This window comes from Gouania willdenowi, chromosome 2, assembly GCF_900634775.1.
Source record: "Gouania willdenowi chromosome 2, fGouWil2.1, whole genome shotgun sequence".
NCBI lineage: Eukaryota > Metazoa > Chordata > Actinopteri > Blenniiformes > Gobiesocidae > Gouania > Gouania willdenowi.
The window spans coordinates 8965348-8984700 of NC_041045.1; the positions used below are offsets into that span (position 1 = coordinate 8965348).

A 19353-nucleotide genomic window follows, 5' to 3' on the forward strand; every position below is an offset into this window, starting at 1 on the left:
ATTATTATTATTATTATCATTATTATTGATGGGACAAGTGAGATTTAGGTAAGGTAAATTCACGAGGTCCACCATTCACTAACCAGGTCCATCATTATTTATATTAAGCTGTTATTTTAATTCAACTTACAGATTTTAAGGAAGTGCACAAAACGGACAAAGCGATATGTGAAACTGTTTAAAAAGCCAGAAAAAAACCCTGAATTTTCAGCTCGTGTGCAGCATTAGCTTTAGCCGCTAGCTCAGTCTTTCTGCGTTAGAGGCCGATACCACGTTTACACAAAAAACCTTTCAAGGAATCAACGCTTCAGCGGGAACAATCATCTAAATCTCTGTCAGACTCGCTGACTACACCATCAGCCATGGCGAGTTTATCCCTCTTGACCTTTGACCTCATGCAAGTGAACTGTACGAGAGCGAGATTTCCGAGAGTTTGAAAAGGCTTATATCAAAGTAGCACAAAACAAACCTGCTTTAGACAATCATTAATATGCTAACAAATGATAAAAATTGGTTTTAGCTCTAATACGTTACAGCGTGTGCCGTTGAAAGGAAGGATTGTGACTATAGTTTGGTAGATTAGTGACTCCCCAGTGCAGACTCGGTGCAGGGGTTTGTTTGTGTCTTTGTGTTGGCCTGAGTGTTCCGTTTGTGTGTTTGGGCTGTATGTATGCACGCATGCAGGTCAGAGGTGGGTGTGTCCGGGGACAAGGGTCAGGTGTCCAGTGCTGCAGATGAGTGTCGCAGCTACATCTCCAGTAGACCCCCCCAGACCCCCGAACAGTGAGTGTCCTTCTCACAGCATCTCCGTACAGCAGCGTCTATGTCTATGTGGAGCGCAGCTTTCATGCGTCTGCTCACATTAGGAGAGAAAACACAGTGAGGTCGGCCATTTTAGGCTGGACTTTCACAGTGTGAAATGCGCGCATCACGTAAATGCCCTCATGATTATTCATGATTATTATTATTATTATTATTTCCTTTTTTCTTTCTCCAGTGAAGAGCAGATTCCGGGTGCTCTGTTGGGCAGGAAGGACTTTTGGAGAAAGATGTTCAAGTCGCAGAGTGCAGCCAGTGACACCAGCAGCCAATCAGAACAGGACACGTCCGAGTGCACCACGGCACATTCCGGCACCACCACTGAGAGGCGTTCTCGGTCCAGGTCGCGACGAATTTCACTCCGCAAAAAGCTCAAACTGCCCATAGGTGAGGCCGTTTAATCCAAACTTCCTTCTGTTGTTAGACTTTGATTTAGTCTATTAAAAATTAAGCAAGAGTTAACTTTGACAGCAAATTTGGACTAAAATGTGACTTAGTTTCAGTCAAAATCAGAACTATTTTAGAATCAGAAAAGTACAGTTTAAAAACAAAGAAATTGAACTTGGTGGATGGTGTGAATAACAAAATAAACAAAACAAAAACAAAGTAATAATAATAATAATAATAAAGGATAAAGGATGGATATATACATATATATTTCAGCTGTAGTCTAGTTTTAGTCAACTAAATCTGTTAGTTTTGATTGGATACTTTCAAAAAAGAAACCTATGTTTAATTTTAGTCAAAATGTAGTCATCAGAACTATTTTAGAATCAGAAAAGATGTATTTGCCAAGTACAGTTTAAAAACATTATATTTAAGTTGGTGGATGGTGCGAAGAACAAAAAAAAAAAACCCTAAAAACTAGGAGCTCTATAATAATAATATAATTCTAATAATGATGAGTCATCTAAATCTGTTACATATTTAGTTGACTAAAATATAACACATTTTTTGATGTTTAAATTATCATATATCAACCTGATATGGGATGATATTAATGTTTGTAAATATACACAAACAGATTTAATTTGACGCAAACACAAACTGCTTATTTCTATTGGATCACTTGTCCTGCCTTCCACACATCAAAAAAATGTTTTGATTGGATACCATCAAAAAAGAATGTGAACATTATAGTTTTTTTTTTTTTTTTATTATTATTTAACAAAAATATCAATATATTTTAATAAAATTAAATTTAAGTTAGTCATAGTCACATTATTGTGGCTTTAAAAAATGTGGTAGACGAAAATGTTTATTCTTCAAAATTAACAAAAATGAACAGTGCAAGTGAAATGAGCTTTTCCTTATGTAAATAGAATAAATCCTTCCTGTGTTGAGCTATAATATACATTTCCATGACTGCCACTCATGCCATTTGCTGTGACTTTAACCTGTTTTTTTTTTAATGTCCGCTGTGAGGCCCAGTCACCTCATCTCATTGGTCTGTTTTCCTTCTCAGCGTGTCGCAGGACTGTTCGTCTTCCACTCAGTTTCTCTGTCTTACGTATGTGGATGTCACGTCATTTTCATGTTGTGATTATGTGTAGTGTGTGCACGGTTTGGTCGTCTTCCTTCCAGTCATATTTTACAGAGAACGTTGGTCTGGTTAATCTTGAAATGCATAAAACATCAGTTCATTATATCCTGTCTAATCCATTCATTTGTTTAATTTATTTTCCTTGATTATTGAGAATAAATTGGATAATTTAATCATCTAATGTGTTTCTCTTTTCTGTCGCTCTTGTGTGTGTGTGCACGTGTGCTCAGCTCAGTGTGTGCAGCACGTCGCTTGTTTTTCCTTTCAGTCACTTCACTCACGTGTGTTTTCTGTCTCCAGGAAACTGGCTGAAGCGCTCCTCTCTGTCAGGACTCACTGACGGTGTTGAGGACCTGCTGGACATCAGCTCAGTCGATCGACTCTCCTTCATACGCCAGAGTTCAAAGGTCAGAGGCGCTAGTGTTTGTATTACTATATCATCTATACTTGCTTATCCTGTCATTGAAAGAAACGGCGCGACAGTGACATTCTATGCACTGAATTTGTGATAATTTAATGTGTAGAAAAGAATGGAAAAAAGAGTAATAATGGCCCCTGTCAGTGATTGTAATTTGACACCAGGCTCTTGCCCTCCACTGCGTTCTATGCAACTCAGAACTTGAGTATCGAGTATCAGGGCGAAAAATGGCTGATTGGCTTTGGTGTTTACAATAAAGGAAATAATGCTTGTTTAATTAAAACTATGAGTAATGACAATAGCATTTTTTTTTTTTTTTTATTGCCAAACAAAGTAAAGCAACATTTTGCAGCTCATTTTAGCAACATTTAAAGTGATTCATATAATAAGGCATGAAACAAAATTATAATATAACTAATAATAATAATAATAATAATAATAATCTCCATTGGGCTTCAGAGAAGTTTCAGAATTATTTTTTGTTTTATGACCAGTCAATATCAAAACTGTAAAAATGCAGTTTCATAATAATAATAATAATGATGATTATATTAATAATAATTTGATTCTCCAGGATGTTTGTGTTGACTAACGCTCTGTCCCCTCCCCCTCCTCCTCTTCCCGAACACCACCCCTCCCCAGACCATATGTGCTATGTCCTCGAATTTTGTTGTAATTGTGTCTTTTTTGGCACTTTGTGTGTGTGCCGAGGAGTTTTCTTCCTAATCCCACACTGTGCTCCTTCATGGAGCACAGTGTGGGATTAGACTCCATGGAGGAGCACAGTGCGGGACCTGCCTGTGTCTCTCTTTCTCTGTTTTTCCACTTCTCATCTAAGATACGGGGATGAGTGATTTGAAAGTTGGAGGGTCGGTGCAGTGTTTAATGTGTTCCAGAGGGAGGGGACAGCTATGTAAACTGTAAACATAGTAAATAATATTGTGTGTCATTTCCTAATGTTTTTTGGCATTTACAAATGCCACTGATGTGGTTCTGCTCAGGGGGGCCACCAAACCACTGATTCTCCAAAAAGTCAGGGTTCTTTTTCTGTCCCTGGACTTTACAGACACCAGGTGGCGTTCTTCCTAAGTCCATTAGTTATTTATCATCTTCTGGTTTTGTTGTGTTTTATATGCGTGTCAGGTGAAGTTTACCAGTGCAGTGAAGCTGACTGAGGGGGGAGCCGCTGGGCCCGAGTACGGGAGGGACGAGGAGGAAAACTTCTTCAAGCGGCTCGGTAAATGGAGGTCTGGCAGGAGGAATCCATCCAAGCTTCACCACACAGAAGAGAAAGATGGTAGACCTCCCCCCACACCCTGGGATGACCCCCTCACTCACCCACCCACCCACCCACCCGTCCATGCCTATGTGTCATCCTTCTGTCTCTCTGTTTGTTCTGAGTTTAATGTCACGTTTAATCTCATCTCGTTATTGTTGTGTCATGGCGCGTTTCCATTGGCGGTATCGGCTCTACACGGCTCCGCATTCAGGACCCGGTACTGTTTTTCCAAAGCCTTTCCATTGAGCACCCGCCGGACACATGAAACTGCTTGACTTCACGGATTGCACTTTTTTGTTGCCGTCCTCACAAGATCGCCAACAAAAATCATTGGTGACCAAAAGTTTTCTCTCTGTTGATTACTTTACGCTGTGATGATTCTCAGACCTAATCAGTAGCTGTTTCCATTACCCTTCGAAATGCGCAAAATCTAAATAGCGCAATAAAAACTGGTAATGGAAACACCCGAATTTCAAAAAAACACTCAAATATCGCAAAAAAGTTTTTAAATTTAAAGTTTGAAGAGGAATTTCATATGTCTCGATATTGTAATATGTCGCAAAAGCGCCATGGAAACACTTCCGCAAATACACATCACAAAACGTGACGTACCTGGTCACATGACTCTCTGAGAAAACGACACGGGACGTGTAGACGGAAGAGGAGACTGAAGCTGGGTTACCATTACAGATTTTCACAAAGTAGAAGCAATATTTATAAATGTTAACAAAGTATATCTGTGCTTGAAGGCTATTTTAGAGCCTTGTAACTCCCTTGAAATCTCATCCCGCAAGACTTTTCTCCAGAAAGACGGACGCTCAGAACCTCCTTAGAACACTCGATTCCTTTGTGGTTTCACATCTAATATGGCAGTAATTATTTCTTAAGTCAAATGCAAAGAAATGTCCGGGTCTCCTCTGCTGTCCACACGTACCGCGCCATGTTTACGAGGAGAGAAGTGGTCATGTGACCATATTTGCAGAAAAATTGTTTTCATAGCGGTTTTGCGACACATTTCAATATGGAATTGTTTGAAATTCTTCCTCAAGAAAGCGTCAAAACTTGCTAGCGATATTTTTCCATTACCAGTTTTTATTGCGCTGTTTAGATTTTGCGCATTTCTAGGGGTAATGGAAACACAGCTTGAGACATTTCTAAGCATTATACTTAAAAATTATTAGTGCCATATTAGACGTGAAATAACAAAGGAATACGGAGTGATATAAGAAGGTTTAGAGCGTCAGTCCTTCTGCAGCAAAGTCTCGCAGGATGAGATTTCACGGGAGCTACGAGGCTCCAAAACAACGTTCGATGGAAAAACGTTCAAAACGCAATTATACTTTGTCGACATTTCGAAATAGCGCTTTTATTTTGCGAAAATCTGTAATGGAAAATAGAAATTTGGAACCTCAACAAAGGAGGTGCTGAAAAAAGCAACACCAGGTAGCACAGAGGAGGTACTTTTTCCCAGTGGAAACACACAAAAAAAAAAGAGTAGAGCTGATACCGCCAATGGAAACGCGCCATTAGTGTCCTGTTATGTGACACTGAAACAGGTCATTGCATGCCTTTTTGCATGTTTTGTTTTTGTTTGTGTTCATAGATCTTCATAATAAATAACAAAAAAAAATTGTAATTCAAACCATGGATTTAACCAGGCCTTTTATCATTGATTTTGATGAATTGGGGTTTTTTTTTTTGTTTTTAAATAAGCAGAACATACTGAGATCATCTTTATGTTGTCTTGCATGCACCTTCTTCTACTCTGCATGTGCTGTCCTCGTCAACACTGAACCCTCTCCTTCTCCTTTCACCCAACGTGAAACTAGAGGAAAGTCGGTGCAACATCAAAGAAACCATCTTTCTGCCGCAGAGCGCATTTCTGTGCTGTGATTAGCAAGCATGATGCTGTCAGTGCTCTCTCTGTTTCTTCTGTGGTGACGTCTGGTGGTATTTTCCAGTGCCTGAGTTTCAGTGAAGTGATAATGATCAACATACAGCTTTTTTGGTGTTTGGCAGCAGTTGCACTTGTCTTTTTTTTTTAGTGAGACAGGAAGTGTGAGAATGATTTAGGTCAGTGGTTCTCAAACTATTTTGGCTCAAGTACCCCTTTTTCTTATTTCTGAATCAAGTCCCCTTTTATGTCCAACTACAACATTTCAAAACTATTTAAAAACAACTATAGAGCATAATGATGGAATGAATGAATGATAACACACATTTTAAAGAATCTAATTTTGTAAATAAGTGGAATGAAACTGTATTTAGTGTCTTTAAATCTAAAGTTTCTTTCATTTACAGTCATATGTCAGTCATTTTCAGTTTATGTTCTGATCAAAATCATTTTGTGTGTTTTTGGTATTTGAATTATTCTCTATCTCAGTGTGTGTGTTTTTGGTTATTTTTTATTATCCAGTAAATTTTTCTCTTTTTTTGTGTATTTTTGTTGTTATTACTGATAATATTTAGTAGTATTGTCATTTTTAATTAAATATAAACATAAAACTCCATATTTTTTTAATGTTTCATTAGTTAATTTTTCCCTCTCTCTCTCAAGTACCCCCTGTAGTACCATCGCGTACTCCCATTTAAGAAACACTGCTTTAGGTAATCAAAAAAAAAGAAAAAAATATCTCCGTTCACTGCTCTCTTTGGGATTGTTTGAGGGCATCTGTTGATCAGTCAAGTGTAACCTCTGCCAATGGCTGTGTGTCACTCTCAGCTTCATTTGTCATTGGTTTGTAAATGTCCCAAATGACAATTTTGTTTTCAAAATCTTTACAATACAGTTAAATGTTTGCTTTGAAAAGAACCTCTCCGCTTGTTCTGTCACCATGGTCCAGGCCCCCATGGTTTCCAGGAGCGCCTGGCTGCCAGTCAAGAGGCCATGAAGAACAAGAACGTGGTGAACCTGGGCGCCATACGGCAGGGCATGAAACGCTTCCAGTTTCTTCTCAACTGCTGCGAGCCTGGAACGATACCGGATGCCTCCATCCTAGCTGCTGCACTGGACCTTGTACATTGTCCTTTGTTGAAAGCATTGCAAACATGCTGGTTGTGTACATCCCCCCCCCACACCTCACCCCCACCCCCGTGTTTTTTGTTCAATAGGAAGCTCCAGTTGTTGCGCGGGCCTCACTTTTCCTTGAATGTGCCCGATTCGTCCACCGCTGTAATCGTGGCAATTGGCCTGAATGGATGAAGGGCCACCATGTGAACATCACCAAACGAGGCATGTCCAGAGGACGCTCACCCATAGTGGGAAACAAGAGGAACCAGAAACTCCAGTGGAATGCTGCCAAGTATTTCTGCCAGTGGGGGGATGTGAGTGCAATCACAGCAGGTTTAATTCTGTAGATATCTAATCAGAAAGGCATTTGTGACCTGTATGTGTTCTAATGTTTCACCCATGTAGGCAATCGGCACCAGGCTCAGTGAGCTGTGTCACTCCGATAGTGAGAGTCCTGCCAACATCCTGGGCTACATTTACGATGAAGAGACCAAACGGAGAATGAGAAAGGAGGATGAGGAGGAGGATTACTTGGATGACAGTAAGATTTATTTCCATGCATGTAGCCATAGAAATGACTGTTAGCCTAATGCTGCTGGAGTCAATATTTGTTATCAGATAAAGACAATAACATGTAATGAAGGAGTCACTGGACGAATGAAATAAAAGCACTTCTGTGCATCACTCCAGATCATACAATGCAATACAAGAGCGACAACTTCAACCTTTTACATCTTTTTTCATGATAACAAATTATCAACTCCAGCAGCTTTAAAGGAGCGTAGGGCAGGATTTGTGAAAAAAATAAACATTAATTTTAAGCCTTTTAATGCTAATGGTTGATGGAGTGCTCAAAACCAAAGAGAATGAGTCCACACACATTTCTACCTATTGCCTTGTACAGATTGCGTGATATATTTTGTTCTGCTGTTCTGGGGCTGATTTCCCACGCAGTTCTGCAGACGTGACGTCAAATGACGCTGGTGCGCGTTCTCGATGGCTTGAATACCGGAAATAAAGAACAATGAGAAGAAGACGGCTTGGAGACTGAAATAAGACAAGCACAGTGGACTAAACTACTGTTTGGTTCCACAGATGTATGCAGAGGCATGTGCACATGTCTTACAGTAAACAGTCACATGGACAGAGAGTAAATTAAAAAAAACCATGTCACAGTTGAAGTGGGGATAGGGCCGCATTTTCTCGTCTGAGTCCAACACAACAGTGAAAACCTAATTTTTTTCTAAAAGAAATGACATATTTACGTTTGTTCATAAAGTCAGTGCTTACCCCTAAAACAAACAGCTGTTAATGTCAACATCAGATCAGTGCACGGAAAGTGAAACACAAACAGGAATGCAGTTCACGCAAGAGACCCATCAGATCTATTTCCATAATCCATGTACAAAAGATAAGGATGATCCATGTTATTATTCCTCTGCTCCGTCCTCCTCCACTGGGATCCTGTTCTCACTCTTTCAGTTAAAGCTGCATTCTTCAGAGCTACAGCAGCTGCAGCAGGAAAGGAAGAACGCTGCACGCAAACAACACCATGTGACCCAACACCACCACCAGTTCTAAATATCTGTCTGAACCCGACCCGTCCAGTGCCGTCTGGGTTTGGTCGGGTATCCATCCTCTATCCACAGTATCTAATCAGCTGTGCTCTGTGATAAACAGTTGGCGCTTGGCTGATGACTGCAGTTACACTAACCACTGTGGTGTCACTATGGAGATTTATACATCCTGCCTAATGCTCCTTTAAATCAACATCTGCTCACTCATTCTGTAACGTAAAGAAAAGGTTTTTCTTATCTTAAATGCTGAGGAAACACATATAAACATATATATATATATATATATATATATATATAGCCTGTTTTCTGACCATATTTATGTCTTTGTCTCTCATTGTGCCTTTATAGACACAGTCAATCCCACAAAATGTGGCTGCCCCTTTGCTTTGAAGATGGCCGCCTGCCAGCTGCTGCTGGAAATCACCACCTTCCTGAGAGAGACCTTCCCCTGCTTACCACGGCCACGAGCGGAACCACTGGTGGTAAGAAGTGAAACCTGACATGAAATCCTTAGAATTATGTAAGGGTGTTACACTGAAATCCTGCCATGTCGGACATGTAGGATCTCGACAGCTGCCGCCTGCGTCTGGACCCAGAGCTGGGTCGCCACCGCTATGAGAGGAAGATCAGCTTTGCGGGCATTCTGGACGACGAAGACGGGCACGACTCGCTGAACAGCAGCAGCCACACGCTGAAGTCAGACACCACCTGTGATGAGAAAAAAGCTCAGGAGGCTCAAGGTGAACCCTGGTGTCACTCAGGCTCAATCTTTTACTTCTTCTACCACTCAGTTTGCTCGGTGCTAAACGTTGATTATAGATAATCTGTCCCCGCTTCCCTGCTCTCCAGTTCCCGTCCGGAAAATTCGCATCGGAGGCTCGCGGCTCCTTCAGATTAAAGGTGCGCGCAGTTTCCGTGTGAAAAAGGGTGGCTCCCTGTCATCTATACGCCGGGCAGGGAGCCTGAAGAGCACCAAGATGTCACGCCAGGACTCGGAGTCTGAGAACGAGGAGGGGCTGCTGTCCCAAACACACAGCAGGGACACTGTCACTGACATTGGTAAACAGTGGCACAGACACATCAGGGTGGTCATCAACATCTGGTTGACACACTCCATTGGGTGTTCAGATTAGCTCGTCTAATGCATCTAGATCAGTGGTTCCCAAATAGGGGTACAGGAGCATATTGCAGGGGGTACTTGGAAAGATTTGAAAATAGTCAGGAAATTTCCTAGTTCTGTTTTAGGCTTTTTTGAGGGGTACAAATTCACCACAAACTCACTACTGTTGCCCAACAAAACATTATATTTTCCTGTAATGTATTGAAACAGGATTATTTTATGCTGTAGAGGTCATTTTATCACACTACTGACAAGAGGAAACAATAAATAGTTCATTTATTTACTATAATCACTTAAGTTGCAGTAGGTAGTTTAAATAAATTCAGCTTTAAATTTTAGTCATTGTTTTGAATTTGTAGATAGGAATCCAATGTTGGAGACACATTTAGGGCTTTAGTAGTTCCACAAATGAAAAAGCATATGAAATTATGGAGAGGCGAAGAAAACATGATTTGACAAAAATGCGAATGGGGTACATGGGGCAAAAAAGATTGGGAAGCACTCATCCAGATGTTTAGTTTTTCCTGTCGTCGGCTTTTACAGTAGGATTGTATTTACTGCTGTGGTGCTGTTTGATGTTGCAGGAAGCCCTTTTAGCACCAGTGAACCCAGCATCGAGCCCGAGGGCCAGGGCTCAGCAGGTGCCGAGGATAACTACCACCGCAACATGTCCTGGCTGCACGTACGTCACACGTGGACACTCAATTATAATTGTAATCCAGTAGCTGATAACAATTATGATGTAATCATTTAATTTTATTGCGAACATAAACACAACGCCAGTGTATCTACCACAATGAAAAAATAATAATAATAAATGAAAATAAATCAAACAAAGCAAAGAGAGAACAAATGGTACAAAATCCATGTTCGAAAAGTAGTAGGAGGAAGTCTAGAATTTAGAAATTTAAAAAATCTGATGCCATTGTAATTGTAGTTTAATTATAATTGAGTATAGATAATTGACTTTGTAATTGTAAATGTTGTGAAAATTCTATAAAAATTGTCAATTATAATTTTACGCAAAACTGGGGAAACCGTGTTAGAGTTCTATGTACAGTTTCCAGTAAAATATATTTCACATCAAGCTTTCCCACATTTTACCATTTAAAAAAAAAAAACATTTAGAGGCTCAGACTCCCCCACCAAAAATATTAAAACCGATATTTTCATTGATTAGGAAGCCTAACAAGGTAACCAAGAAATAGGAAATAAATTAGATGATAGATATTTGTCTTTAGTGGATTTTGCAGCTGATTTAGGACCCGTTATCATAAGAGATGCTAACAGAAAGCTAACATAAGAGGAAGGTTAACTTTTATTAGGTTTTTAATATCAAAAAATTTTGGAAAAAATGTTAATTACTGTAATCTTAATTGAAATGTAATCGAACATGGGTAATTAAAAACGTAATTGTAACTGAAAAATGTAATTGACCCCAACTCCGGTGTGTACCATGTTCCTCTCTAAGCTCCTCCCATCTGGTCTCCACACAGATTATGATCCTGCTGTGCAACCAGCAAAGTTTCATCTGCACTCACATCGATTTCTGCCACCCGCGCTGCTACCAGCACCACAGCCGCTCCTGCGCCCGCCTCGTGCGCGCCATCAAACTCGTGTATGGTGAGACGGTGGACGGCCTGAGGGAGGACAGCAGCTCCACTGGTACCACTGGAGCACGAGCAAAGAAAACCAAAGAGGTACAATCCACTGCACCAGGGTTTCTCCAATGGGGGTACGCAATGGCACTACAGGGGGTACTTGAAAAAGAGAGAGAGAGGAAAATTAACAAATAAAAGCATCAAAATTATGGGGTTTTATGTATATTATTTTTAGTGAAAAATTATTATACTACTAAATATTACCAGCAACTCACAAAACGACAACAAAAACACACAGTAAGAGACAAATATACTGAATAATAAAAAAGAACAGACAAACAACAACAAAATACACAAAAAATGATGATAGAAATAATTAGAATTATTTTAATTAATTATTATTTTAATAAATTTGATTAAATACAAGAGTTAATCTCATCTACCACATCGGAGGTAGATGAATGTAGATGATAAAAACTATAGAAATAAATCTATTGAGGCACTAAATACTGTTTCATTTCACTTGTTTACAAAATTAGATGATAAGTGACAGATATCAGTCCCTGCAGGATTGTGACCAATTCGTATTTAATTTGGAGAAATTTTGTGAAATAATTTCATGAAAATGTTGTTCTTTAAACAATTTGAGATTTAAAATGACTGCCGTGATAAATTTGCCGTGGGAAAATTGCCATCCTCCAAATATTGTGGATTTTCATTGAATTATTACAACTGGATTCTTTGGTAATTTGTCTTTTTAACTTTCCCCTGCGGGCCAAATTGGTTGGTCGAAAGGGCCAGATTTGGCCCCCGAGGCTTGAGTTTGACACACTTTGATTTTTTATTCATTATGAAATCTGACATTACTTGATCCGTTCGTTCAATAAATTTGAAAACATTTTTGAGAACTACTGCAATGAAGTGTTAAATATGTTTTCCGTGCGTGTGCGTGCGTGCGTGCGTGCGTGTGTGTGTACTTCCACCAGTGTTCGGACAAGTCTTGCTTGAGGACTCCATCCATGAAGAGAAGACCCAATGACTCCAACACAGAGGGAAAGAAAGACACGGGCATGCTCAAGTACATTCGTAACCAGGTGAGGATTTGAAATCACCATGACGACCAGTGCATTTAACACATTAAAACACGCACCAGCTTTGAGGAATTCCAACAAATGGACAATGGATTAATTAATTGTTGTCATTATTGGTGTGTGTGAGTGAATGTGGTACATAATTTAAAAAAAATACCATACCAATATTGCAGTATTAAGTATTGGCTGATATTTGCATGAATAATACATACGTTTCTTACTTATTTTGTAATGTGGAATATTAGAAAAGGCTTGATCAGTAGTTTGCAACAGTAGGTATGAGAACAACTGACCCCGTTTGTTAAGACCCTGAAAAATAACCCAAATAAAAAAATATATATATTTTTAAAATGCAAAATAACCACTAGTTTATATTAAACATAAGAATATTATACAATTGAATAAAATAAATTAGAAGACCCTGAAAAATACTCTCAAACCTATTAAAAATAATAATATTCAAAGTGCAAAATAGCATTTCAATCCGAATCAACATTAATAATAATAATTATACACACGCAGGAAAAAGGAGCAAGACTACACAAAGAAAATGTGCAAATGAAAGATAAAGTGCAAAAATATTAAAAATAACAAAATACTAATAACGAATACAAATGAATAAAAGTATACATATATATGTAAACAAATTAAAATTCACTTCATTGTTTTTTTTTTCACTGTCAGTATTATTTTAGTTCTGTGAGAGGCTGGAGAGAAGTACTGGAGTGGAGTCTGGAATGGACTGTTTGTATCGGAGATTTTTAAAAATGTAATTTTTTGCTGATATCGGATCGAGACACCATACATTCTTTTGATGCAGGCCAATATGATCCAATACCAATTGTTCTCTTTTAATATTAAACAACTATTATTTCTTTGAATAAAATATGCTTATATTCACTTGTTTTTGTGGTAATATCTACCCGACGTGTAAAAACAACACCCCCTGAACCCTGTGTTGACCTGATCTTCCTCACTTTTCTCAGGTCATGAGTTTGTCTCCAGCTCCTCTGTCCCTGCTGATCAAAGCCGCCCCCATCCTCACAGACGACATGTACGGAGACATCCAGCCTGCAGCCTGGGAGCTGCTGCTCAGCGTGGATGAACACATGGCGGCTGCTGCGGGTCAGTGGTGAACTGCACGTCTGCTCTGCTAAACTTTAGAGAATCTTTAAGATGTGGGTTTGTCCCTCATTATGTTTGTCCCACCAGCTGCCATGTTCCTGCTGTGCGCCGTAAAGGTCCCTGATGCTGTGACGGAGATGATGATGGCAGAGTTCCAGCACCAGGAGGCCTGCCAGCGCATCAACTCCATCCTCAAGTTTTACACCCTGTGGCGTTTTCGCTACCAGGTGTGGCCACGGATGGAGGAAGGAGCCCAGCAGATCTTTAAGGTACAGAAGAAAACTCTGTTTGTGGTTTCTCAAAGACATTCATAATGTGTAACTTTGTGTATTTTGCTGGTTTGGCTTCAGATTCCTCCCCCCAGCATCAACTTCACTTTGCCGTCACCAATACTGGGCATGCCATGCGTCCCCATCTTTGACCCTCCCTGGGTTCCCCAGAACACGGGCAGTGTCCAGGACCCCATCAATGAAGACCAGTCTGTGAGTTTGTTCATCTTTTCTGTTGTTTGGCCCAATAATCAAATAAACATTACTCACACCACTAAAGATGGACGTTTATCTGTAATCTGCACTGGTGAGGCTCAAGATGAGACTATTTATATAACACATGAATTAATTCCAGTTCTGAGGCATGATGCAGGACATGGCATAGTTCCATTTTTAAAACCGTACAACGTAAATTCAATAAATTGAGTCGTAGTTATTTATATTTATTTTTTTATTCTACAAATACTATTCATTTATTTATTTATTTTTTTTTTAATGAATTTGTTTTTTAGGAGATATAACAATGTAACAACATTTCAATCAACAGTTTTCCATCGTATACAATATTTTCAAAGACACACACGTCACTCATTACAACAAATTATTTCTTTTGTGTATCATAATCGGACAACTATTCTAAATTAAATTTAAATAAATCAAAATCAAATTAAAATTAAATATAATGAAAATAAATGAAATTAATGTCAGACAGGCAAAGATTGCAAGGATTTGCAGTAGTCCAAAAAGGGGAAAAAATACTATTATTAATGCACCTAATATGCATTTAACTAAATATATAAACATAAATCTTTGGGTGTCCCGATACAATTTTCAATATTGAATCCTTGAGTATTAGCACGACTCATACATGTATATTATTACTTATTTTGCAGTGTGAAATGTTATTAAAAAAAAAAAAAAAGGCTTGATCAAGTGATATTACTTAGAGAACAGTAATCACCAACAGTAGCTATGAGAACAACTGGCTTATTTATTATTAACCAATGGGTTTCATACATTTTACCCTAAATATCAGAATATTTTGTAATTGAATAAAATAAATTAAAAATGAATTAGACGATTCTAAAAAAGAAAAAAAGAGAAAAAGAAACATCAATAAATGCAATAAAAAAATGAACACAATTACTAAAAGTGAATTTAGAATTGAATAGAACAATAAATCAAAAACAAAGATATATTTTAAACAGCAAAATTACAATTTAGGTTCACTTCAGTTATGTTTTTAACTGTCAGTATTAAGTTCTGTCCATTGTTGGAGAGAAGCACGGGAGTGGAGTCTGGAATGGACTGTTCCGTCGCACATACAATACTTATAATCCAATCAGATTTTTAGAAATGTTATTTTTTTGCTGATATTAGACCAATACACCATACATTCTGATTACAACTCAGAGCTACCAAAGTCTAAACTTTAAAACCCCAAATATTCAAACGTTCTACAGTAGATTTCTAGGCGTTTTTTCTCTTTTTTTTTTTTTGTTTTTTTGTGTTTTGTGTAACAGCATGATTGTGAAAGTGTGTTGACTAAATTCTGATGCAAGCACATGCTGTATAATTTATCTATCGACTGTCTTTGTTTTTAGTACCCCAGTTTAATTCAGTCAGTCCATACCATAGTAAGTTGGTATTTCTGTCCAGATGTTTGTGCTGATGCATCTTGTTACCTAAGATCATGACCGATAGGCGGGGGACACAGTAGGTGTTCATCGTGGAGCAGAAGCTGTGGCAGTTTCATGGCTCATGTAGGACAGCTGCATCTTGATCCCAGATACACACACATTAATAAAAGAAGTCATCTAGCTCCGGTTTGGTTGTACGAAGGATATTAACAGCATGCATCGGACATACAGACGTGTTGTGTGTGTTGTGCTTTTGATGCATGGTCATTGGATGAGAATGACTTTGCTGTGTCTGCGGTTTTTCATATCATGCGTTCAGCCTTTTTGACTATGTATTTGTATGAGCACTTGTGCGTATGCTGTGAGGCATTTACTGTACACAAGATACAGTAAATTCTCCATATTCCAGTCCAAGTACATTTTATCTGTGTCACAATTAATTTCCTCATTATTGAATTCTCTTTGACACCCAAACGGTGACCCCTGTGATACTTGGAAAGGCATCAGAGCATGTGGTCACTGTGCTGGAGGAGACTTACTGTATTCACGTGTTGTCCGGTCATTCATAGTTGATGCTCCTCAGACGTACCCATAAGCTCAGAGAGCAGCTGTGCGCACTGGTTCCCGGAAGCTATTGTCGCATTTTCTCATCCTGAATCCTCTGTATGTCTACACGTGCTGCTTCGCTCCGCCTCGACTCTGATCCAAGCCCCCCCCCCCCCCCTCCCCCGCTGATGTTTCCGTCCCTGTAGAAATCCTTCTCAGCCAGGGCGGTCTCACGCTCCCATCAGCGGGCCGAGCACATCCTTAAAAACCTGCAGCAAGAGGAGGAGAAGCGGCGTTTGGGCCGAGAGGCCAGCATCATCACCGCCATCCCCGTGGCTCAGGAGGCCTGTTACGAGCCCACCTGTAGCCCCCCACCCGAGCAGGAGGAGGAAGGTGGGGAGGCCAGTGCCACACATAAGCTCGTACCAGGGTCAGGGTTGGGGTCAATTATAATTGTAATTGCATAATTGATAATGACTCACAATCAAGACGTAATTATAATTGCAATTGTAATTTTGAAATTCTGCTGCTGTCGTAATCGTAACTAAATTGTGATTGAGTTGATGATTTTTGAATTTATTTTGGCAGTCTTCAGGAAAACGAGACAGAACAAACGACACTCAATTGTAGAATTCTTCAGCCGAAAGTGTGTTGGTTGAAGCAAAGCTTATACACACTTAGCCCATCACAACAAAACAAAACAAATAATTTAACTTATTTTCACAATATATATTCTGCAAAAGTTTTATATATACAGTTAATCCATGCACATCAAACATATACACATACGTACAGATATATATGTACATGAATGTACATATTAATATTATACTATTTAATATCTATGACACAAATTTGATTAATTAAATTTAGAAATTTAGAGTGGCAATATATACATTATTAAAAACCTTTTATGAGGTTTATTAAGTATAATGTATTTTATACCATTATATACATATTATATATTACTGCTGGGAGTTTTAAATCTGGTGTTTTTAGGAATAATCCATTTGTGTGTTCTCTATATCCTGTGTTATGTATCAATTGACTTTGTCATTGTAATTATGTTTTGTGTCAAATTTTCCCATGTTTTACCATTAAATTTTTGTTTTAATCTCGGGCTATACAGTCACAAAAAGGCTCAGATGCCAACACCTATAATATTAAAACCTATATTTTAATTGATTAGGAACCTTAACAAAGTAAACAATAGATAGGAAATAAATTAGAGGATAGATATTTGTTTTTAGTGTATTTTACAGCTGATTTAAGACCCGTTATCAATAGAGATGCTAAAAGAAAGCTAACACAAGGGGAAGGTTAACTTTTATTAGGTTATTTATTTTAAGCTCAGTAATTGTGATGAATTGTAATTCCAAAATATTGTAATTTAATTGTAATTGGAAAAAATGCTGGTAACTGTAATTATAAGTGAACATGGGTAATCGAAAAAGTAATTGTAACTGAAAAATGTAATTGACCCCAACCCTGGCTCGTACACAATGTAGACGATTCAAACTGAAAACGGTGATAACCGGGGTTCTTTGGTCTCGACAGAAGAAGGAGTCGTGAACCTGGCGTCTCGCCGTCTGTCCGTCAGCCCATCTTGTGCCTCCAGCAACTCCCACAGAAACTACAGCTTCCGTCGAGGCTCCATCTGGTCCGTGCGCTCCATGGCCAGTGCTGAAGGTGTGATGCTCAACAACAAACCAACCCTGGACGCCTCAAACTCTCCTGGTTCCTTATCTAAAGAGGATTTATTTCCTTTGTTTTTTACTAGATGAAGACAACGCCACAGAGCACACTCCTACTCACCACATGCTGCAGCCACCTCAGGCTGTTTTCCCAGCATGCATTTGTGCCGCCGTCCTACCCATTGTGCACCTGATGGAAGACGGGGAGGTCAGAGAGGACGGCGTTGCTGGTAGGTTTGCAATACTTTTCCTAATCTCTGTCAGATTATTGCGATTGTTTGTAGGAAATGCTTTGTCATTGTCTGTCCAGTGAGTGCGGTCGCTCAGCAGATTCTCTGGAACTGCCTCATTGAAGATCCAGCACTTGTTCTCCGACATTTTCTGGAAAAACTGACAGTCAGCAACCGCCAGGTATAAGTCACCGCCTGAAGACAGCACGGTGCTGAATGATCTCAGTCTGTACTCACTAATCTGTTTCTTAGGATGAGTTGATGTACATGCTGAGGAAGCTGCTGCTTAATATTGGAGATCTGCCCGCACAGACCTCTCACATCCTCTTTAACTATCTGGTGAGCTACCGTTTATCTGCATCAGTACCAGATTTTTACTTCACTCTATGTCGTGTCATTCAATGACCTGTTTGGTGTAATCTGGTGGTTCAGGTGGGACTGATCATGTACTTTGTGCGAACTCCCTGCGAGTGGGGTATGGACGCCATCTCGGCCACGCTAACCTTCCTGTGGGAGGTGGTGGGCTACGTGGAGGGGCTCTTCTTTAAGGACCTAAAGCAGACTATGAAGAAAGAACAGTGTGAGGTCAAACTGTTAGTCACCGCATCAATGCCAGGTGAACCCACCGACACAGAATAGAACAAGAGCATATAACATGATTTACCGTGAAATTTAAAGATTAGCAACAATTTAGCGCTTGTTAACAGCTTTGCTAAACTTTGCTGTTTGTTGTGCTTGATGAAGGGACCAAAACGCTCGTGGTGCACGGCCAGAACGAATGTGACATCCCAACGCAACTGCCGGTTCATGAGGACACTCAGTTTGAAGCTCTGCTCAAAGTGAGGACACCAACACACAGTGAATGTGTACAGCACAACATGCACTGAATAAAAATGTCTCCAATGTTATCTCCACCCACCCAGGAATGTCTCGAATTTTTCAACATTCCCGAGGCAAGATCAGCACATTACTTTCTCATGGACAAACGGTGGAACCTCATCCATTATTCTAAGGTAGAATAATGAGCTTTATTTTGTTTGCGTAGTATATTTGTTATTTGACAACCTTTTCATCTCACTCCTTTAGACATATGTGAGAGATATCTATCCCTTCAGGAGGTCAGTGTCTCCTCAGCTCAACCTGGTCCACATGCTGCCCGACAAAGGGCAGGAGCTCATCCAGAAACAGGTACAACTCAAACTCACAACAGGGATCAAAGAACTTAAAGCTACAAAAATTACGAGACATTTATTTAGCCTCTGACGGCAGAAATGTCCCCCGAGAAAAGGATGCAAAAGTAATGACATCATGCCTGTTCTTACCGTAACCAATGAGCGCCGTAAAATCCGATTTACTTGCCAGGCTTCAAGCTCACAAAGACAAATACAGGT

General features: G+C 39.4%; 1 protein-coding gene across 15 annotated transcripts in view; it reads left to right on the forward strand.

Moving 5' to 3' along the window:
• The window catches only part of unc80 (unc-80 homolog (C. elegans)), a 62142-nt gene that overhangs the window by 21158 nt on the left and 21631 nt on the right, over positions 1–19353 (forward strand). For 6 of the 15 annotated variants that reach the window (XM_028462675.1, XM_028462686.1, XM_028462741.1 and 3 more), the window contains 26 exons: positions 685–783; positions 998–1206; positions 2663–2769; positions 3924–4077; positions 6903–7075; positions 7171–7383; positions 7475–7610; positions 8995–9128; positions 9209–9386; positions 9466–9705; positions 10351–10448; positions 11263–11466; positions 12354–12461; positions 13445–13583; positions 13671–13852; positions 13934–14065; positions 15457–15489; positions 16245–16431; positions 17596–17727; positions 17819–17962; positions 18043–18143; positions 18215–18301; positions 18395–18578; positions 18707–18801; positions 18886–18975; positions 19049–19150. In XM_028462675.1, coding sequence (XP_028318476.1) covers positions 685–783; positions 998–1206; positions 2663–2769; positions 3924–4077; positions 6903–7075; positions 7171–7383; positions 7475–7610; positions 8995–9128; positions 9209–9386; positions 9466–9705; positions 10351–10448; positions 11263–11466; positions 12354–12461; positions 13445–13583; positions 13671–13852; positions 13934–14065; positions 15457–15489; positions 16245–16431; positions 17596–17727; positions 17819–17962; positions 18043–18143; positions 18215–18301; positions 18395–18578; positions 18707–18801; positions 18886–18975; positions 19049–19150 — 3661 coding nt within the window. The remainder of the gene's footprint in view (positions 1–684; positions 784–997; positions 1207–2662; positions 2770–3923; positions 4078–6902; positions 7076–7170; positions 7384–7474; positions 7611–8994; positions 9129–9208; positions 9387–9465; positions 9706–10350; positions 10449–11262; positions 11467–12353; positions 12462–13444; positions 13584–13670; positions 13853–13933; positions 14066–15456; positions 15490–16244; positions 16432–17595; positions 17728–17818; positions 17963–18042; positions 18144–18214; positions 18302–18394; positions 18579–18706; positions 18802–18885; positions 18976–19048; positions 19151–19353) is intronic. The other 9 variants (XM_028462748.1, XM_028462773.1, XM_028462715.1 and 6 more) reach the window with 6 other exon arrangements.